Source organism: Vicugna pacos, chromosome 6 (assembly GCF_048564905.1).
Source record: "Vicugna pacos chromosome 6, VicPac4, whole genome shotgun sequence".
NCBI classification, from domain to species: Eukaryota; Metazoa; Chordata; class Mammalia; order Artiodactyla; family Camelidae; genus Vicugna; species Vicugna pacos.
This window is the reverse complement of record NC_132992.1, coordinates 95192706-95214177: the sequence shown is the minus strand read 5'-3', so window position 1 is coordinate 95214177 and position 21472 is coordinate 95192706. Positions and strand designations below refer to the sequence as shown.

Here is a 21472-nt window from a genome sequence, read left to right as displayed (position 1 = left end):
ACCCCCACCCCCCGCAGTCCGGTGTTCAGGGGAGCCCTCGCCCCTCCGCAGTCCGGTGTTCAGAGGAGCCCTCACCCCCACCCCCCGCAGTCCGGTGTTCAGGGGAGCCCTCGCCCCCCCCCGCAGTCCGGTGTTCAGGGGAGCCCTCGCCCCCCCGCAGTCCAGTGTTCAGGGGAGCCCTCGCCCCCCCCGCAGTCCGGTGTTCAGGGGAGCCCTCGCCCCCACCCCCCTGCAGTCCAGTGTTCAGGGCTGCCCAGGAAGTGGCCACCTTCGGCTGGGCCATCTGTCCCTTAGCCTGCTGCCTTTGAGGTCCGCCTAGGCTGCTGCGAGGGCCAGTGCTTGGACCTCTTCGTGGCCCAGGCGTGCTCCTTCCTGTGCATGGACCACGACTTACTGAAGGACACTTTGGTCTGTCGCCAGTTTGGGGAGATTGTGAATAGAGCTGCTGGGACCACGGTGTATGGCTTCTGACATGGACGCGAGTTTTCATTTCTCCAAGAGAGGAAGGGAGCTGTGCGTGTCACTTGGTAACAGACCGCCAGACTGACCGTCGGCTTGGCCGCGGCTCTGCATCCTCAGAGCGGCTCCACGTCTTTGCCACAGCTTGGTGGTGTCAGCGTTCTTCTGTTTTAGCCGCTCTAATGTGTGCTGCAGTGCCTCATCTCCGCGGTGCCGCGTTTCCCCAAAGCGTAGCGGCGTGAGGCACCTCTAACGTGCCTGCTTGCCGTCCCTTAACCCCCTTTGCTGAAGGTCTGCTCAGGTAGTTTTTTTGCTTGTTTTTTATTGAAGTTGTCTGTTTTCTTATTGTTGAGTTTTGGACATTCTTTAAATATTCTAGTTACAAGCAGAACAGAAGGTCAAAGTTTTGATGAAAAGTTTTAAGGTTTGATGCAGTCCACTTGGTTGATTTTTTTTCTTTCCTAGATTGTACTTTTTGTGTCCTTCTAAGAAATCTCCAGAGCCCAAGGCACCATGTTCCTCTCTAAAAGTTTTGTTTCGGTGTGTTTTACGTTTCGATCCTCGACCATGTGGGTCAAGTTTTGTGTGTGGTGTGTGCCCATGGGGCCCAGGTGTTTCTGCACCATTTGTTGAAAGACTGTCCTCTCTAGAATTGCCTTTGCCCCTTTGGCAAACGTCACCGGGCCACGTTTGCATGGTCCTGTTTCTGGGCCCCCTGTCCCGCTGTGTTGAAGAGGGTGCCGGCTTCTTTGTCTACGGCAGGCTGTCTTGTCTTCGTGCGTTTCTAGTAAGTCTTGAAGTCAGGTGCTGTGAGGTCTTCCAGCTTTGCGCTCCCCGTTCAGAACTGTTTCAGTTATTGTAGTTCCTTTCCGTTTTCGTCCAAGTTTAAAATAAGTTTGTGCGTATTCACAAAACATCCTGCTGGGCCTTCGAGTGGAGTTGCATTAAATCCTGGTCTGGTGCCTGCACTGGGCCGCGCCCCTCAGCCCGTGAGCGGGCACGTCTCTTCAGTTGCTAGATCTCCTTGGACGTCTCCTCACATTCGTGGGTTTCAGCACACAGCTCCCTCCTGTGCGTACACTAGACGGTTACCTCAGATCCAGGCAGAGCTGTTGTAAATGGTATTTTTCAAAAATCTAGTTTTCAGTTGGTCATTACCAGAATATAGACATGTGGTTGAGTTCTTCCGTTGGTCTGTTTCCTGGAACTTGCTAAACTTACTAGTTCTAGGAGTTTTTTGAATGGGTTCTTTGGGACTCTGTGTAGACAGTCATGTTTACAAGTAGGGGCTGTTTCCTTTCTTGCCTTTGAGCAGACGCCCGCCTTGTCCCCAGCCTCAGAGGAAAGCGCTCGCTTTCTTCCTGCTCCGTGCGAGGTTGGCTGTGGGCTTCTGGGCCTGTCCTTCCTCAGCGCAGCAGGGGAAGTTCTGTCTCCTCCAGGTTTGCTGAGAGGTTTTCCGCGAGTGGATGTTGGCGTTTGTCTCAGGCTTTTTCTGCGTCAGCTGATACAACTGTGTTTCTCTTCTTTAGTCTGTCAGTGTGGCTGGTGTTTGAATGCTCAGCCTGCTTTGTGTTCCTGGGGTACACCCACTTGATCGTGGGGTGTTACTCTGTGTGTGTGTTGCTGGATTAGGTTTGTTGCTGTTTTGTCCCGGGCGCTTAGGCGTACATCCCCGTGGAACGTCAGTGTGCTGGTTTCTTGCAGTGTCTCGTCCAGTTTAGAAAGCGAGGTAGCGCGCCTCATGGAAGGAGCTGGGGAATGTTCCATTCTTTTCTGTTTTCTTGAAGGGAGTGTGTGGAATCGGTGTTATTTCTTCCTTGACCGCCCGGTGGAGTTTGGTGGAATTCACCGGTGTAGCTGCCTGGGCCTGGAGGTTTTGTTTTTCCAGAAAGGTTTTAGGTGCAGATTCGGCTCCTTTAAGAGCCACAGGCTTTGCTTGTGTTTTAGGTGATGTCTTTCGTCTCGGGCGCGTCTGGTTCTGAGGGTTCGGTGCATTTGGTCTGAGCTGTCGCATCGTGCACACGGAGCTGTCGGTGCTCTTCCCTTGGTCTCGTGGCGTCTGCAGGGCCTGTGGTGGTGCCCGTTGTCCTTTTCAATGTCAGTGTTTCGTGTCTTCTGTCTTTTTCCCTTTGTCTCTCTTGCTAGAAATTGATCAGTTGTATTGCTCTTCAAAGAACCGGTTTGGGGTCTCCCTGCTTTTTTCTCCTGTTCTCTGCACGGCACGCCTCTGTGCTCTTCCTGAGCAAGTTGCCTTGGCGGCGTCTCCGTGGCACCGTGTTTGCAGGTTTGTCACACGTTGCCAGACTGCCCCCTCCAGTCACCCAGGTCCTTGCCTGACGCCTGTTGGGAGGGGAGGCCACGGACGGGGTTACCGCAGCAGCTGACGCGGGGCTTTCGTGGGAGGTGCTGTGCTGAGTACATCCCTCGAGCTGATGACAGCCTGCCCTCACCGCGGACGCGGAAGCTGGACGCCTCGGGGGGCCTGGACGTGAGATGTGCTCCCCACTGTGCAGTGAAGTCATCCTCGCACCGCCTGCGAGCACAGGCTGAGCGCTGGTGCCACTGGTGGTGTGATGTAAAGGTGGCAGGAGGACCTCTCCAGCCTGGGCTGGCTCTGTCTGAGGGGCTCACTCCCGGGTGAGCATGCAGGGACTCGCCCAGGGCTCGTGGATGCTTAGCCTCTGGGGGCCCCGGGAGGCAGCACCTGGACAGAAGGGGTGAGGGGGTCATCACCTGCCTCTGGCAGCCCTCCACCCCCAGTAGGGCTCTCCCAGGCGCTTGGCCTCCCTTCCCCACAAGCTGCAGTCGCGCCAGGCTGTCGGCTCTGGTGACCCCCAGTCTCCCTGGCACCAGAGTGCGTGCCCAGCTGGCCCTCCCAGCTCTGCCTTTAGTTCAGCCTCATCCCGGAAGCTGAGCTTTCTGGGGCGCCCTTTTCTGGATGCAAGGCCATGGTCTTTCCTGAGCGTTCCTGCTTATTCTTTGAGAATGAGTGGGGATGGTTAGCTCTGCAGTTTACTTGGGTACATGTCAGTTGGACATCAGGGCCTCTGGCCAGAGGCCCTGCCACCTTTGAGCTCCGGACCAGGCTTCTGACTGAGCAGCAGCCCCACCCAGCTCCTGGTAGGTGTCTGAGTCCAGGACCATGGCCTGGACGTGTGGGTGGCACCTTGCAGAGTGGTGGTGGCAGGGGTGGTGCTGAGGACATCTGGGCGGTGTCTTCTGGTGTCCACCAAAAGACACGCCCCAGCTGGTGGGGCGGGGGGCGTGGGCGGGTAGAGGGAGGGGTGAGAAGGGCAGTGGAGCAGCTGGGCGTCTGCTGCTCTGTGGGGGGGGGGGCCCAAGCATGGAGGACCTCAGAGCAGAGCGGGCTTCCTGTGCCCAGTGTCGGTGCCGAGGGTCTGAGGACAGCGGGTCCCCCCCACCCCGTATCTCCCTGAGCCTCCTGCGGGCCCTTCCCCGGAGCCGTGCCGTGGCTGCCCCAGAGGCGGCCCAGAGGCAGAGGGAGCTCCTGCACCAGGCAGCCTGCTCCGCAGGCCCTTCCCGCCCCTTGGGGAGACCTTCCCTTGGTTTCTACATCACAACTTTCAGTCTCTGCAGTCTTTGCCTTTGAAAAAGGAGTCTGTTGAGTGCTGGTGTGTGGGCAGTCTGGGGTGATGGGGTGCTTCCCAAGCGTAACACGCTGAGGGGTTGCTGCCCCGCCCGCCTGGTGTTGTCGGGGTGTGAGCACCTGAAGGCCTGGTGTCCCTGCCAAGCGCTGGTCCCGGGGTCTGGGAGGTCCCCCGTCTGCTTCTGGCCTGCGGCCCCTCAAAGCCCCACTGAGTTCCTGGCCAAAGGTGCCTGCTCTCAGGAGATGGCTGAATTCTGTCCCGGGGCCCTTGGGTGAGAGGACTTACTCGTAAGATGTCATTCACTGCTTTTTTCACCTGCGGGGCTTCATGCTGCACGGTTTTCCTAGTCGGAATTTTAATCGTAACGAAACAGGCTCTTGTAGTTGCATCTGGTTGAGAGAAGTTTCAGCTCCTGCCACCATGTAGCTGTTTGCTCACCAGCTGGCCCAGGGCCGGCCGTGTCCTCGGTGCCAGCACTCCGCGAGCGCTTGTCCGTGCACTTCGGGTGTGTTGGGGAGGCATACCCTGTGCAAGCGCGGGCTGAGGGGAACCGTCCAGCTGGGCCTTGGGGTGCTCCTCCCAGAAGGAGCTTCACAGCAGCCACAGAGGCCCGACTCAGAATAAAACGCACACAGGATTAGTGAAGCTTTGCTCCCCTGCGCTGAGGCACCTGCTGACCGCATGGCTGAGAGCACTGAGGGCGGAGCCCCTCGGCCTTTTTGTTTCTGGTCTGGGGCCTTAGTGTTGCTGGCTTTGTCCCCAGCACTGGGTGAGCACGTGGCACACCCCGAGCCACGGGGGTCAGGCCCTGCACCTCGGCTTCTGCCTCCGGGTGGAACGTGGGGCTTCCCCGCTGTCCACCAGGGGGCGGTCTTGGCCCGACCACCTGCATGTCTGCTTCTTAGTTCCAGCTGGTTGTGTGGTGTTACAGGCTCTGCTCATAGGAAACACCAGATGTTTTCAGGAGCAGAGGGATGGCGAGAAGGGCGGGCAGATGGAGAACTGGACGGCGTGCTCGGGGGTGTGGCCAGAGGTGGCCTCCGGCTTCTTTCCTGCTTCAGGAGACCCCAGCCTGGGGGCGCTGGCCGCCCAAGACTTGTCGTGCTATGGCCACTGCTTCCCAAATGCTGTCGGTCATAACCAGACCCCAGTGGGCGCTGTCTGTGGGATGGAAGAGTCTGTGTCAGTCTGGCAGGCAGGCTTGACCTCTGGCCCCTCCCGCCCCCCGAGCTGTTGCACCCAGTGAGGCACCTTCCTCGCCAGACCTAGTCCCCGTTTCCCTGGCACGTGATGAACTGAGGCCACATGCAAGGAGCTCTGAGAGCCTGGGGCTGGTGTGCGTGTGTGTGAGTGTGCCCCGGGAAGCGAGGGTCGGAGACAGCGCCCCAGGAAGGGTGACTGGGGCGTTGGGAGAGGCGGGGGAGCACAGCAGCAGGAGACAGAGGCCTGGGAAGTGCAGGGGGACATGGTCGGAGCGTGCAGGGGAGAGTGGGGGCGGGCAGCAGAGGTGGCATGTGGCCGTGGGAGGGCGGGGAGGGGCGTGACCTCTTGAGGCTTTGCTTCATGCTGGGGACAGAAGCTGGACTGGAGCAGGTCACGGAGCAAGAAAGTGTTCAACACTCAACTGGAACGCGTCTCCGCTCTTCCTCTGCAGCCTCTTTTTGTGGCCCCCTCTGGTCCCCCCATGTCCTAGCAGGGAGAGGTGGCTAGGAGGAAGGCCACCCAGGGTCCTTGTTCTTGGAAGGTGGGGCTTCAGGGGTTTATACCATTTCATGCTCCTTTTTCTACTGCAATATTGTTATAATTGTTTACTAAAATACACCGAAAGCACGTGCCCGTTTCAGTTAAAACAATATGGTGATTTTTTTTTGAAATAGAAGTTGGGCAGCGCTGGACACAGGTCAAAATGTGAGCTCTTTAAAGAACCTTGTTAGCATTGGTTCGGGATTTGATAAGCTGGAGGCCAACTTGTCCTCTGCTGTCTGTGCTGGTGGTGGCCAAAGATGACGCAGAGGTCCCTGACGCAGAGGTCCCTGCCAGCCGTGGGCCACGTGCTGTCCTGCAGGCCTGTGTTCAGACCTCGAAGACCTGCCTTCCCAGACCCCCATCACTTCCGAGCTTCCATTTCATCCTCAGACGTGTCCTGGTCCCCCAGCAGGCCTGCACCCTGACCCCCTGACGGAGGCGTGAGCGGCAGGGTTGGGGGGCTTGCTGCTGCCCCCTGCTCCAAGTGCTGACCCGTGTGTTCTTGCTCCAGAAGCACTGGAGGCAGCAGAAGGGCTGTCCGTGCGGGTCCCTGCTAGGTTTGGCTGATCTGTTGGCTTTGTGTTCCTAGGTGCTGGCAAAGCCCCTACCCTGGGCGGCGGCTTCCATGTGAACCTGGGGAAGGAGTCCCGAGCACAGACCCTGCAGAACGGTATTTCCACCTTGGGTGCCGCCGGGAGGGTCGCGCTCCGGGGTGGGGGGTCTGTGGGATGAACCATAAACCTGCAGTGACCACCTCCTGTCACCCTCCAGGCCCAGTGCAGGCCCCACTTCTGGGAGGAGCTGTCTGTGGAGCCCCTCCCCGGTCATCAGGCCCCCCCGGGCCTCCTGCACAGACTCTGCCAGGCTCCCTGCTGGGCACACCCTGTGTGTTGGTCTCCGTCGAATTCATACAGAAGTGACACATTTATCGCATTTGACATGAAGTGCTGTTTTCACTGTATTTTAGAACAGTACCAGTCCCCAGCATGTTGGAGAAACGTCAGCTCAGATCTTGGCCTGTTTTCAATTGGGTTATTTGTTTTCTTATTGAATTGTGAAAGTTCTTTATATATTTTAGATACAAGTCTCTTATCAGTGATGTGATTTATGGAAAACTGTCACCCATTCTGTGGGTGGTGGTTTTCACTTTCTTGGTGGTGTCCTTTGAAGCACAGGAGTTTAATTTTGATGATGTACAGTTTATCTGTTTACTCCTTTGTTGCCAGTGCTTTTTGTGTCGTAATTAAGAAAAATTGCCTCGTTCAGTCCAAGTGACAAAGATTTATGCTTCTGTTTTCTTCTGAGTTTTAAGGGTTTTAGCTCTTAGGTTGAGGTTTTGGTCCACTTTGGGTTGGTTTTGCATACGGCGTGAGGTGAGGGCCCAGCTTCGCTCTGCCATGTGTGGAGATCCAGCTTTCCCAGCACCGTCTGCGGAAGACTGCTGACCCCATCAGAAGTCAGTTTGCCGCATGTGTGAGGTTATCTCTGGACTCTCACCTCTGCCCCCTTGGTCTGTGTCTGGCCTTTTGCTGGTACCACACCGTTTTGGTGATGGCAGCTTTGAAGCAGATTTTGAAATTGGGAACTGTGGGTCCTCTCAGTCTTTTCAGTTTAACATTGTTTTTTTGACTATTCTGAGCCGCCTGTATTTCCGTATGAATTTTTGCATGGGCTTGTCAGTTTCTGCTAAGCAGCCAGCTGGGATTCTGACCGGGAGGGCTGAGTCTGTAGGTGGGTTTGGGGAGTGTTGCCGTCTGAACGAGAGGAAGCCTTCTGACCTCTGGACGTGGAGTTATCTTTCTGTTGGTTTGTAGTTGTGCCTCTGTGCTCCAGTTCTGTCCCTGCGGGCTGGGAGGGCAGCTGCATGGGGTTGCGTGTCCTAAGCTGCACACTGGTCACCTTCTCCTGGGCTGTCAAGGGCCTGCCCCTCCGGGCTGCTGCTGTGCATGGGGTGGCCCACACGGACTCGGCCAGCAGCTCTCAGGCCAGCAGGGCCAGCATCTGTGTCGCTGGCCACCACGAGGGCGGGTGGTGGGTTTCTGGTGACGACTCGCATCAAAATATGTTTTAAAATTTCCCCTGAGCTTTTCCCTTTGACCGCCCACAGGTAATTAGCATAGTTGTCTCTTTTCTTACATCCAGCTCGATTCTTCTGTGTGTAGAGATCACATTTGGCAGGATTTCAGTCTTTTGAAATGACTGGGTGCTGGCCCTGAGGCCACTGCGGTCAGTTCAGGGACGTGAGTGCTATTCTGCAGATGGTGGCATGTTCTGTGCCTGCCGCTGGGGTCGCGCTTCCTTCCAGCGCTCTTGATTCTGGCCCTGCTGGTCTGCCTGTCGCCGAGAGGGCATATCCCAGTCTGCAGGACGGGGGTGGGTTTGTCCGTTTCTGCCCACGGTTTTGCCGGGTTTTTGTTTGGCCTGTTTGAAGACTGCCTGCACACAGATACAGATTATTCCTGGCTGGTGGCCTGGCCCCCCTTGCTAGAGTGGTGGCCTGTTCGCCACGCCTGCTTCTCCGGGCCTAACCCACTCGCCTGCTTCTAGGTGCTGCTGTCTCATAATCTTTCTTTTCCTCTGTGTCTGACTTTAAAGTCTTCTGTATATGAAGAACTTTATTCCCAACAGACTATACATATTTCCAAAAACCTAGAGTAGATTGTCCATCAGACCCAAACAAACTGTAAAGAGCAGCATTCATGCAGTATTCATAGCAGCAGAATTGGAACTAACAATCAAGAGAAAAATAGCCCATGTAATCAAACAGAAACCATTAAACACGCCTTGGTTTAGGTACGAAATCAGAGCAGAGCTCACAGACTCCTTGGGCCTGGGTGAGTGAGCTCTGAGGCCGAGATGGCGTCCACTCAGACGTCAGGGACCCTCTGCTTCCGCTGCACACCTTCCCCGGCGCTCCTGCTGGGGGTGGGGGCTGTGGGGCCAGGGGGAGGCTGCTGGCTTTGACGGCCGGCCCCTCCCCGCCCAGTGGAGAGCCAGCACAGCGTTGGCCTCCCCTGTCTTCCGAGGCCTCCTCTGCTCTTCTCTGTGCCCTGGTGCGTCTAGGCCGATTTCCTCTCCTCACTGTCATTTCCCACAGCTTTGGGGGAGAGCCAGGGCAGAGTGTGGCCTGCCTCACGGCTGGTGCGCTTCTGACGTGTTGGGGCTGTTCCTGGCTCTCACCCCCTGTTCTGTGTTTACCTTCTCGGATACCTTTCACATTGCTGATGGAACTGCGGTCTGAGCTCCGGGCCTTCTCCTCCCTGGGATTTGGAGGTCCACCCGCGTCCCAGTGCTCCTGGTGGCTGGTCACCCCCAGCTGTCTCTCCTGCCAGTGGCCAAGCCGGTCTGTTGTACCCACGGAGGAAGACCCCTGCGCCTTCACTGCCCGCCGCCCACCCTGACCAAGCCTGCTGGGTGTGGTTGAAGTCTGTGAACTGAACTGCAGGGTTACTGTTCTTGTTAAGTTGTGGTGCCTTGCCTAGAAGAGAGGGAGTTGGGAAGGGAATGAACTGGCGGCCCAGGCGCCCGCCCGCCCACGAGGTTTTGTGCGCTTGCCTGTCCCTCCCAGGCTCGTCGGTCTCAGGTTCTGTTGTTCTGTTGGGAACATACTCTGGTCCTGGTTACAGAGCGGGGCTCCCCCAGCCCCGAGCCTGCGAGGGGCAGGGAGCCGGGCCACGGCACCCACCTGCCCGGCAGGGCCCCCAGTGCCGCTGGCGCCCCCCCCCCGGAATGGGGGTCTTTGGGGGTTTCCTCCATCTCCGGAGTTCTGACGCGCCTCCAGGCTGGGGCGCTCTTCACTGGCTCGACCAGCCCGTTCACCTGGGAGACTTTCCTCCCGTTCTTTTCAGGTGTCTGTTCTCCTCAGTAGATATGGGTGGAGTGTGTGGAATGTACTGACCTTTCAGCGAGCTGCTTGGGTAACTTGGACGATGAGGCCGCCCTCAGACCCAGATGGAATGCCCTTCTCATACCAGAAGCCCCCAGCGCCGGCCAGCCCCAGAGAGCATCCCGCATGTGTGTCAGCGGTGGCCCGCCTGTGCAGGGTGTCGCTTTGTGAGTGTGTCCCAGGGGACTTCTGCCGCCCTTGCCCGTGGGCGTTGCTAAAGTCCGGCGCTGTGAATCCTCTAGCTCTTCAGGATTGTCTCGGTTATTCCAGCTGCTTTGTATTTCAGAGGAAGTGTTAGCATCAGCTCTTGGTTCCCAAGGGGAAACTTGCCCGTGTTGGGGTGGAGCCGCATTGACCCTGCAGGTGGGTTCATGGAGAACTGTTCCATTCGCGTATGATGTCTAGTACTTGGCAGGTTCTTTTTTTGTTCTAGGCATGGGTGTGTCTGGGCCGGGACTTTATTCCTCCCTCCTCTCCCATCTTTGTGGGGCTTTCTTCCATCTCTGGTGTGTGGCTCACCTCTCCAGGGGTGTTGAATGGGAGAGGGAGTGGCTGTTCTTGTCTGGTCCTTGACCTCACTGAGAAAGCGGTCACTGTTTCTCCGTCACTAAGAATGTGAGCGTTTTGTCACGTGCTTCTTCGTGTCTGTTGAAGTGATGATGTATTTTTTCTGTGCATTCTGTTACTGTAATGGATTGCACCGAGTGGTTTTGTGAATGTTAGCTCACCTTGGGCTTCTGGAATAAACCCGCTTGGGTCACGAGGGGCGCACTGTTCTCTGTTCTCTGTGAGGGCTGTCTGATTTACCAGTTTCTTCCTTAGATGTGTGGAAGGATTTACTAGTGAAGCCGTCTGGGCTTTGAGCTTTCTTTGTGAGAAGATTTTAATTACAGATTCGTGTCTTTAATGGCACTATTTTTAATGGGATTTTAATGGGACTGCTCAGATTTTCTGTTCCTTCCTGTCGGTTTTGGCAAGATGCACGTTTCAAATTACCGTCTACCTCAGTGGTTTAGATTCAGCTTGGCTGTCTCAGAGTCACTCATGACGTTCTCCTGTGCTTCAGGTGTGTCTCCTGGGTTTTAGTGATGCTCTCCTTTTACCCCTGACACTGGTGACTGTGCTTTATCCTTTTTTTCCTGATTGGTCTTGCTGGGAATTTATCAGTTTAGCTTTGCTCTTTCCGGAGAGTGAGCCTGGCTCTGCTGGCCCTCTGCTGCCTGTCTGTCTTCTGTGTGGTTGGGTGCTCCTCCTTGTTACCCGCTTCCTTCCACATCTTCTGCTCAGTTTGTTCAGAGTTCTTTTTCAGCTTCTCAAGTTGGACGCTTCATCAGTTTTTCAGGCTTTCTTTTTCTCATATTTGCATCTAAGCTGTGCATTTGTCTAAGCTCTGGTCTGGCTGTAACTCCCAAGTTTTGAGATAGCTGTTTCTCTGGTTGGTTCTGTGGGGTCTTTAAGTTTCTGTTTTACAGCAGTGTCTGATGTCCAGCAGAGCTGCAGGGGCAGCCCTGGGTGTCCTGTCTGCACCGTCCGCCACCTCGACAGGCGCAGGGCTGCTGGTGGAGCTGGGGGCCCTGCCCCCGCCCGTCTTCCCTCTGCCCTGGGCCAGTCCGAGGTCCTGGCTGCCCGGCCTCACCTTCCTCAGCCTCCCCCCACCTGTGACAGTTCCTCCCACGTGCACACAGTTGGGGTGTCTTACGGAAGATCTCTGTGTCGGAGTTTGTCGTGGGTTCTGGGGAAAGTCCCGCAGGGTTGTGCTCTCTTTGGCCTGTAGCAGGTGGACCCGAGGTCACGTGACTGGTTGCCGCTGATGTGGGTCTAGGTCACCACCAGGTTCCTCCACGAGACATCACACTTGTTTCTTTTGCATACCCTGTTCTTTAGAAGCAAGTTGCTGAGTCCGTCTCCCGGGGGCCTGGGGTTGACCCAGTGCAGTTACTGGAAGTGCAGCGGTGGGGGGGGCAGCTTAGCGTCCGACAGATCCAGTTCTGCCAGGGCCCTGGTGTCTGGCAGTAGAGCCTGCGGGCAGCTCCATGGTTCTCACGCCCACTGGCCGTTTCCTCGTCCCTTCCCACTGCAGTCCTGGGAGCTCTGTCGGCTCGCTTTGTCCCTTTCCTGTCCTGTCAGTTTCACTTTGTGTGTTTGAAGCTATGTCATTCAGTCCACACTGTTGTTGGCCTTAAAGCACCGGTTCTGTCACCAGCAAAGCGAGCTCGTTTGGGGGCGGCCGAGGAGTTGCAATTCAGGACCTGCGACCTGGAAGCCCGGGGAGGAGCCTCACTTTGCAGAGAAAAAGGAGGAAGCTATGGGAGGTGGGGGGGTTGCTGCTTCCAAGGTGCTGCGGTTTCCACCGGAGTCCACCGGAGGAGAGCGAGGGCTCGGGGCGGTGGCCGTTTCTCACTGGCTGGGCTGTTGCTGGGCCGGGAGGAAGTCTTCCTCCTCGTCTGGGCCAGCCGGGGCAGCCTCTTCCCACCCTGGAGGGGCGGTGCGCTGTGCAGGGGTGTAGGCTTCCAGCCCCGCCGTGGACTTCCTGCAGTGTCTGTCTGCCCATATCACGTGCCTCGTTATTTCTAGCATCCTTCTTGACGACAAGTCTGCCCCCGGCCAGCCTGGGGCCTCCCTGGTGGGCTCTGTCATCCAGCAGCGCCTTCTCCTTGGAGCTGTGCTGCGGGGCCACCTTCCTGCTCCCAGCTCCCTTTCCAAGCCTTTTCTGTGCCCACTCTGCTCTTTGCTTTTTTTTTTTTTCAGTTTTACAAAATGTTCAATGATCAGAGACTGTGCCTTTTTAATTACAGCCCATTCATACATTTCTGTAAATTGACATCTTTCGAGCATTTTGAGGATGTCATGGGATTTGAAAGCTTTCTTCGTTGGCTGCCTGCTGGTTGAGCCTGTGCTTCTCTGTCCCCGCTGCCGTGTTCTGCAGAGGTTGGGTGATTCTCAGTGGTTAGCTGATGTTATGTGAGTGCCTCCTGGCACCTGTTGACTTCTGGGTGCCTCGGGTCTGCTCACGGGAGTGGCTTCTGGTGTCGCCCACGGGGACGGCTGTGACATGCAGCCTGCTAGTGCACCCTGAGTGGCTGGCATTGTGTGGGTCCTGTGGCCGGTGGCGGGGGCTTCGCTCCCTGCCCACCGAGCTGGACCTCTTTCCATGTGCTCCGGGCCCCTCACCCTGCTGCACTCGCTGTGCTGCGCTCAGCGGCACCACGGCCCGGAAGGCGCTGTTCAGCTGCGTCTCGACTGAAAAGGCCAGCCTCATCCTTAGAAAGTATCAAGAACCCAAAGGTGCTTGTGTGTAGTGCATTTGCTTTCAGCTTTCATTTGTTGTTCTGAGGAGAGTAAGCGGTGGTGGGCCAGTTAGGAATCTGTTTCGCACAGGTGTGTTTATTGATAGCATCTCTGTGCGTTTAAACTGCACATGCCTGGGCTGCGTGGTTTGCTCCGCCTGTCCATTGTGCTTGCTGGACTTGCGGGGATGAAAACTCACCCGGGGGCAGTGGCTGCTCATGGGTACAGGATGTCTTCTCGGGGTTGTGAAAACGCACTAAATTGTGGTAATGGTCCTTGACTCTGCGAATATACTAACTGAATTGTACATTTTAAGAGGGTAATTTTACAGTGCGTGAATTATGTTGCAATAAAAATGCTATAAAATAACTTTCTGTGACAGATGGGTCCCGGCTTCGAGTGAGCACCGTCTGACGGGCACCTCTCGCACCTGTGGCCAGACTTCCCAGACACTCACCTTAGAGGGGCAGGGGTGGCCCCGGTCATTAGTGGGTCTCCCGCCGGCTGCCCTGTTTACCTCTGAGCCTTGCTCGGCTGCCTGCTGAGGGCATGTGGTGCTGATGGGAGGCGGAGATTGGCCCTCCTGTCCTTCTGTCCAGACGGTCGGGATGCTGGCTCTGCCCAGGCCTTGGATCTGGGGATGGTGACTGTGACTCCACATCAGTTCAGCCTGACTGGAGGCCCCAGGGCTGCTTGGGCTCCGGGTGAGCCTCGTTTTGGGCGGGGGGCTGGGCCGCCCGTGAGGCACGCTGACTGCCAGGTGCTGCACGGGGTCTGGCTGGTCTGCACACCATGCCAGGTTCTGCGGGTGCTGGCTCTCTGGGGCCACCTTCGGCCGGCGGGCCCTGTTGGTGTGTGTGGGTGGGTGGGCTGGACCCTGAGCAGGTGGGACTGGAGGAGACTGTACAGTCCTCACCCCCCAGCCCCCCGCCATCGAAGAGAGCAGGGGAGTGGGCTCCTAGCTTTTTGTGGGCGAAGCACAGGTTCCTGGCTCTGCGCAAGGCCACCTTGGCTAGAAGAGAGGGCAGATGGAGGCAGGGGAGTGAGGTGGCCCGGAGCGGAGACGTGGGAGGCTGTAGGCTCTCCGGCTCTCACCGGCGGTGTTCTGGCTTCGGCTGGCCCCGTGTGACCCCTGGCCCGGGCGGCCCCCTGGTGTGCAGGCAGCCCATCTGCTTCCTATCTTATGTCTGTGCCTGCAGCTCGTGTGGCTCCGGGAAGAGGTATGAGGCAGGTTGTATCCTGGGCTCAGCTGACATCCCAGCTGACATCCCTCCCCACCTGCCTGGTGTCACGTGTGCCGGGGTTGAGGGGCGCTCGGCCACAGGAGGGGCATCAAAATTGTGTGTGTGGACCCTGTTGGGGACGGTGTATGCTGGTGTTAGTGCCAGGCGGGCCTGACCAGAACCCTTTGCAGACACGCTGAGCTCAGGGCCTTGAGAGGGGCCCACACCGCCCAGACCTGGAGCTCGCACAGTTCTGGCCTGGAGAAGAGCTTGGTGGCAAGTGAGGTTGTAGGCGATGCGCAGCGTTTTGTGTGTCCACACGTGAAATTGTACTGGAACACGTGCAAAAAGTGAATCTAATGACATAGGAGCAAAAGGCAATCTTGAGTTGCCACGGGGTAGGTGACCCTTTACCCCAACGGCTTCCAGCTAGTGGCGGTTGGGCATCGGCGGTAACATGTCATGTTGTGTCCTAGGGAGGCGTCAGATCCACCACCTGGGGAGCCAGCTGCAGCTGAACCAACACTGCCTGGACACAGCCTTCAACTTCTTCAAGATGGCCGTGAGCAAGCACCTGACCCGCGGCCGGAAAATGGCCCACGTGATCGCGGCCTGCCTCTACCTGGTGTGCCGGACGGAGGGCACCCCGCGTATCCTTTGGTTCGGGCCTGGTGGAGGGCCCCAACTTGGCTTGGTCAGCCTCCTGGGCCCTGTGTCACAGCGGCTGGTGTTTGTGTTTAATGGAAGCCCCTTGTTGGATTAACCGTCTGGACGGACTAGAGCCAGGCTGGAGTCCGAGGTGCCTGGCAGGCGGCTGTGCAGAGGCCTGCTGACCTCACCTCGCCTCTGGAGAGCATGGTGGGCCGCGGTCCCCTGTGCTCAGCCCGCGCGGCGCTTGCCCCGAGTGCAGCCCTGCTCTCCGACGGCCCCGCGCTGAGACTTCTGTGTGTCGAGTCTTACGGGGCTCTCTGGCCCTCCCCGTTCCCTGTGGGCTGTCACTGTCCTGCTGCCTGTGTCTCCTCCCCCAACCCCTCCTGTGCGGGACCCGTGCTCCCGGCCCCGTGTCCTCCCTTCGTGACCGCACGTCATCCAGTGCTTCCTGAGAACTGGCACCTGTCAACACCGGAGGGTGGTCTTCCTGCTGCCCGGGCGCTGGGGACAGTCGGACAGGAGTCAGCTTGCAAACTGGTCTCCCCAGAGTGTGGCCGGAGCTGCCGCAGCCGTCCCGCGTCCTGGTCCCTCTCGAGCAGTTTGCTGTCCGGGCTCTTGTCCTCTCTGTGGGGCGGGCGTGCTGCTCGGAGGCTGGAGCCCCTCCCGTGTGTCTGCAGGTCAGAGGCGCCCCTGCGGGGCCCTGGCGCCACCCTGGGGTCGCTGTGGCGTCTCCCTTTGTTCACTCTGCTGCCCCACTGACCTGCCTTCTGGCCTTTTTATTCCCGTTTCCCACTTACTTACCTTTCGCTTTGGGGGTTTGTCTTCGAACCAAGTCTTCATTTCTGCTTTCGTGTTCCTGGTCTGAGTGCCCCTGTGTTCTCTGAACGCTCCTGTGAGGCCCGTTCTGCACGGGTTTCCTGGGTGTGGCGTCGCCTTGGCCCTGAGCTCTCTGCTCCTGTGTTTTGGACTCTGTCACAGGCTATCCCCGATGGCAGGCGGGGCCGCCCCACCCCCCCAGCCTGGGCTGGGGGTCTGCGTGGAGAGGCAGCCCCCTGTGCTGGCCCCTCGCGTCTGCCGGCAGTACCTTTGGATGACAGTTCCTAATTCTAGTGAAGTCCGGTGCACCCATCTCCTCCTTCACGGTTAATGTTTTTGTGCCCCGTTTGGGGGAATCTTTGCTCCAGATCCTGGAGACATCCTCCTGTGTTCCCTTCTGGAAGCTTTTGGTTTACACTTCCTGTCGGAGTGAGGGCATCTGAGGCGGAGTCTGTGCGTCTGGTGAGGAGAGGGCACAGTTTGCTTCCTCCGCTGGGCGTCCCGGTGACCAGGCACCCCCCGGCTTGGTGGTGGCCCCGCTGCTGTCGCCGTCGGACCCCTTCTGGCCTCTGTGCCAACCCCAGACGGGGCTAAATACTGCAGGTTTATGACGCGTCTCAGGGCCTGCAGCGCGAGACCTCGCACCCTAGCTGTTCTTCTGCCTCCGATCTTTCTGGGGTCCTCTGTTTCTCCATATAAATTTTTAAATCAGATTGTCCATTTCCATTAAAAAAAACCTTATGGGATTCTGATTGGGGTTTGTGGATCAATTTGGGGAAAACCAACCTTCATTTTAACAGCCCTGAGTCTCCTAGCCAGTGAGTCCTGCTCCTGGGGTGCTCTGCCCTCTCAGGACGCGAGTCCCCATCGTCTGTCACAGTTCTCCCCGAGCGCCTGTGTCTTGAGCCGAGGCCCCTTTTGCAGCTCACGTGGAAGCACAGCTGGGTCGGCTGATGATGTGCCTGGAGGTTGATCTCCTGTCTGGACGCTGGGGCCTCTGGCTTGTGTGCAGCCATGCCTGCTGCCAGTGTCGGTGCCTCCTCCAGGGCTGTCGGCCTGCTCTGTGCTAGCAGAGCTGGGAGGGGCTCTGTCTGGCCCCAGGGCCCTGCCGTCGGCATCTGTAGGTGCCCCTTGTCGGGCGGCAGGCTGCGGGGCGTCCCTTCTTCCTGACTGCCACCAGCGGTGTCTGCAGGGGTTGAATCGCCCGCAGATTTGCTGCTGTGATCGTCGTGGGGGGTCCCCCCATTCTGTGCTGGGGTGAGTCACAATGCCTGGTCTTTAAAGGTGGAAGCACGCTTGCACTCGTGGCTTGGTCAGGGCCTGCCAGCGTCTCCAGGCGTGGCCGATATCCTGGGTGCAGTCATGCGGGAGGCCCGTGTCTGTCTTCCTGTGACCACCTTGTCAGTTGCTGCGTCGTGGCCATGCTCTCCCCGTCCCCCTGGGACGTGCCCCTCGCGCTCCCGACCCTGGGCGGTCTGGGATGATTGGGGCCATGGCCTCTGGAGACGTTGGGGAAGCTCACAGCGACACCAGGGGGGCCTTAGCTTTCTCTGTGGTGAGGGCGAGTCATGGACTCAGCTTCTGTAACAGGCGTGGAGCCCTCCGGACTTCCCGCTGCTCGCTCCAGTTTTGATAAGTTGGATTTTGCAAGGCCTGGTCTGCCCTCCTCTGGGGTTGCTTGTCCTCTACCCGAAGAGCTCCTGCTTGTGTTTCTCCAGTACATCTGCTAGGACGACTCTTCCAGCTTGTGTGTGTGGAACACCTGTGTTTTGTTCTCGTCGGAAAGATATCTTCGGTGAGTGTGGAATGCGGGGCCGGCCGTGCTTCTTCTGGAAACCGGGCCCTGCTCTGTGCTGCCGCCGAGGTCCTGCCGCCTGGGCCCTGTGCCGTCTCGTCACTTGTTGAAGGGCCGGCCTCACGTCCCCCGCTCTTCACAGGGGTTCTGTCTCTGTCCCGGGGCTGTGACCCTGAGGTCCCCACACGTGGTTTTCTTGGTGTTGCCTGCTATTTGTGGAGCTTCTGGCATTTGGCAACTTAATGTCTTGTGTCTGTTTTGGGGAAATCTTCGGAGGTACTTTTTCAAACGTAATTTCTCCCCCATTCTTTGTCCCTTTTCTGGGACCCCAGTGGCACCCAGTTCGACCCTTTCGTCGTGTCTCAGGCTGTGCTTCGTATTTTCCGTTCTGGTTTTCTCCTTTTCCTCCCTCGGCTTCACTCTGAAGCCTCCCGTGACCCATCTCGAGTTCGGAGCTCTTTCAGCCTCTCCCATGCTGTGTGGGCCGCCCTGAGCGCGGCGCCGCCTGCAGACGTGCGCGTTCCCGGTGGTCTTTCTATGGGACCGCGGCTCTGGGCGCAGCCCCCGCCCCTGCGGTTACAGGAGGGCCTGGAGCGGCCCCACAGTGGGGTCAGTGGCGGGGCTTTTACTGCGTGAGTTTTCTTCTGGTTTTTGGCCTGTTGGTCTTGCCTGTTGTGGTGCTTGGTAAGTTTTTATGGAACTGCTGGATGTGGTGAGATGTCGTGGCATCTGAGAGGATTTGCATCCAGCGGGGGTTTCGCCTTCTCTGGGGGCGGAGGGTCTGTGGGGACCTGGCCCGGCTGCGCCCTGACTTGAGTCTCAGTGTGGGCTTGGCCACTGCTGGGCATGACCTGGCCATCTTTTGCAGCAGAGGGTCGGAGACCTGCCCGCTTCCTGGCCACTGGCTGTGGCCATGACTGAGCTCGAGAGTGGGCTGGCCAGGCCCTGAGGGCCAGCGTGCACAGTGATCAGGCCCCTCTTGGCAGTTTGGTCCCTCGGGTCTGGCTATCTCGGGCATCCCTGAACTGAATTGTGTTCCCCTGGTGATTCTGGGTGAGCACCAGGCGCCACTTTGGCTTCTGCCCTCCGCCTTTTGCCCTGAAGGCGGCCGTGCTTGCGGGGAGCCGACCAGCTGGCTGGGCACTCAGCTCACCACGGAGGCCCCTCCCCTCTTCTGGGGTCTCGTCCGCGGGCTACACGTGGCTGCTGGCGTTTTTCTGGTGTTTAGACTTGTTCCCGATAGTGTGGTCACGCTGCTGCTCCCCTGGGGCTGCAGGTGGAAGTTGCTGGGGCGTCTTCTCCTCCGCCCTCCGCCCTCCCGCTGGTGTCCAGGCGCTTGCCCTTCCCTGCCCCGCAGTCCCCAGCAGCTCTGCCCGCCTGCCTCCACCGTGGCCCGTCAAGGACTGCCATGTATACGGCCTGCTCACTCCATGCCCGGGCTCTCCAGGTCCCGCCCCCGTCCCTGTCTTCCTGCCGCGGCCAGTGAGGCCGGATCTCTGAGTGCCAGTTCCTCCTCTGGCCTCACCAGGCTCCGGCTGTTCTCAGTACCTCAGACGTGCGCCCCCTCCTCCCCGCCCCCAGAACAGACACTGGCTCGTTGGCCCACGAGAACAGATGACCGCGGTTGGACAGCAGTCGGCACCGTGCTCAAGTGCGGGCTGTTCGCTGGCCGAAGCCCAGTGATGGGCCTTCATGGGTTGGGGCGCCTGGGTGCACTGGAAAGTCAGGGAGAGACTGGCTGGAAGGTGGGGTCCTGACTCCCTCTGCTGTCCCAGTGTGTTGGGCTGGGGTGGGTGGAGCTGAGCCCCTGGGCCAGGGCGAGCTGGGTGCGGAGTGGTCCCCCGCAGCTGCAGGCCTGAGCTCTGACCTCCGCCAGCCGTCAGGGAGGCAGGGCCAGGGGTGTGCAGCCAAGCTGGGTCTGGGCCTGGGCCTCGCCCACACCTCCTCCAGGCAGGCGGCAGTGCTGGCACAGGCCGTGGCGTGGAGCTGCGAGGGCAGGCGGCCAGCATCTCTGGACCCAGCAGCCTGGCTGCGCAGAAGACTGGTCCTCAGAGTGGGGGCTCTGAAGGGCACCCTTGCGAACGTCTCGGAGAGCAATGAGGGTGTCCTGTGTTGATTCTCTGAGGTAGGGTGCATACGGGGAGGTGGCAGCGGGCCCTGGCTGAGGACTTGGGCACATGGTGTGGGGGGCTCAGTCGGGTGAGGGCCTGTGACGACTCACAGCCCTCGGGGTCGGGGTCGGGGGTGGGGTGGGGATGGAAAGTGGGCTGTGGGAGAGGGTCCGGGCAGGTGAGGGGGTGGGCTCCTGGGGTCAGCTGTCCTCAAGGTGCCGCGGCTGCCCAAGCCCAGGGGTGAATGTGAACCAGCTCCCACGGAGCCTGGCTGGGGGGCGGGGGCCTACTGCAGGCAGCCCGGGAGGAGGGCAGCTCGAGTCCCGGGGGAGTGCAGCTTGTGCGGGGGCTCTGCCCGGGCGCTCCGGGTGTGCCGGGGCAGCCTTGCGTGGCTGTGCGGGCATGACCTCTGACTGCCAGTCATCACTAGCGCAGCAGGACAGCAGGACAGCAGGGCGCTGGCTGCCTGGGAAGGCGGGGTGTGGTGCTGGAGGGTGGTGGGTGCCGGGGCAGGTCCGTTCCTGCTCCTTGGTGCTGATGGCGCTGTTGTCCCTGGGACTCCCCTTCTCACGTCTGGGGGCCAGGAAGCGGTTGCCCCCCTGGTCCCGCCACGCCTGGAAGCATGGCGTCCAGGCACACACGTGAGTGACGTTCCAGAGCTGCTGGGTGTGCACACTTTCCCTCTGGACTCCCGCAGAACCCCCGGGAGAGGCAGCAGAGAGAAATGCCATGTTCTTTTGACCTTTAGTTCTGCCTTATTTAAATCTCTGTAAACTGTTACATTTACTCAAAACGAGGCTCAGTTTAAATCGGGCCCTGCCTCTGCTCGTTGCCCCGGAAGCGCTGTGCAGGCAGCCAGATGGCCCCGTCCCCTCCGGGCGCGGCTGGTCCTGTGGCGCTGGAGCCGCCCTCGCTCCGCTAAACCGCTGCACACACTTTGGACCCTCAGGGGTGTCCAGGATCTCCAGAGGGAGTTCTGTCCGCTACCCTTCGTGCTGGTGTGCCCCTTCCAGGACCGGCTCTCAGCTGGGTGTTTGCCGAGCAGAAGCACCATCTGCTAGAGCCCGGCGGGGACCCAGGCGGAGTGGCCGTTAGACCCGCACTCAGGCCTCGTCCGCCACCTTACTTACCATTCCAGCCGGTTCAGAGTCGGGTCTCTGCACCGAGGTTAGAAGCAACTGCTTAGCAAAAGGGAATGGTTGCTGCGGAGGCCGCAGGCCCACGGCCAGCCTGACGGGTGGCTTTCCCAAGTCTCGAGTTGGGGGGCCCAAGGACACTGGTGGGCTCGGCCCAGGAGGGACGTGAGGGCGGGTGTGGGCGCATTGTTCAGGAAGCACTGAGTCAGACCGTCCCCCCTCGGACAGGAACCAAGCTGTCCAGACGCTCCCGTGGCCGCAGGGTGGGTGCCCCGCTGTTGCCATTTTGAGGACAGCAATCATTTTAGCTTGGTGAAGAGTTGCAGCCCAGCCTCCTAGTAAAAACACACACATTCCCCCATTATTTTGTCGTGAAAAATCTCAAACACGTGGCTGAGCTGAAAGGCATGCGCGGTGGATGCGCCCACCCCGGAGCCACTCAGCCTCCTCCCTGGCGCCTGTCAGGGCAGCGTGTGGACCTGTGCCCGTGGCCCCCAGGCCCTCAGCAGGCAGGGCTCCACTGACTAGATGCCAGCAGTTTTCGTGGCCCTCGTTTCCTTTTAAGGGGGGCTCTGCCGCGCTCCAGTGACCGGAGCCACTGGTCCCGGTCGGCCGCCCTGCCCGGGAAGCAGGCCTTCACGCTGCCTGTGCTGTGGGGCGGGGCAGGTGGCCCAGCCTCTCTGAGCATCCTGGAGGGTCTCCTGGCTTCCTGAGGGCCCGCAGGGTCGGTGGGCCACAGTTGGCATCACCCCG

General features: G+C 59.1%; 1 protein-coding gene across 1 annotated transcript in view; it reads left to right on the top strand.

Moving 5' to 3' along the window:
• BRF1 (BRF1 general transcription factor IIIB subunit) overlaps positions 1 to 21472 on the top strand; it is a 47314-nt gene that overhangs the window by 1378 nt on the left and 24464 nt on the right. Inside the window, exons 2-3 of the mRNA XM_072963872.1 lie at positions 6403 to 6483; positions 14687 to 14860. Coding sequence (XP_072819973.1) covers positions 6403 to 6483; positions 14687 to 14860 — 255 coding nt within the window. The remainder of the gene's footprint in view (positions 1 to 6402; positions 6484 to 14686; positions 14861 to 21472) is intronic.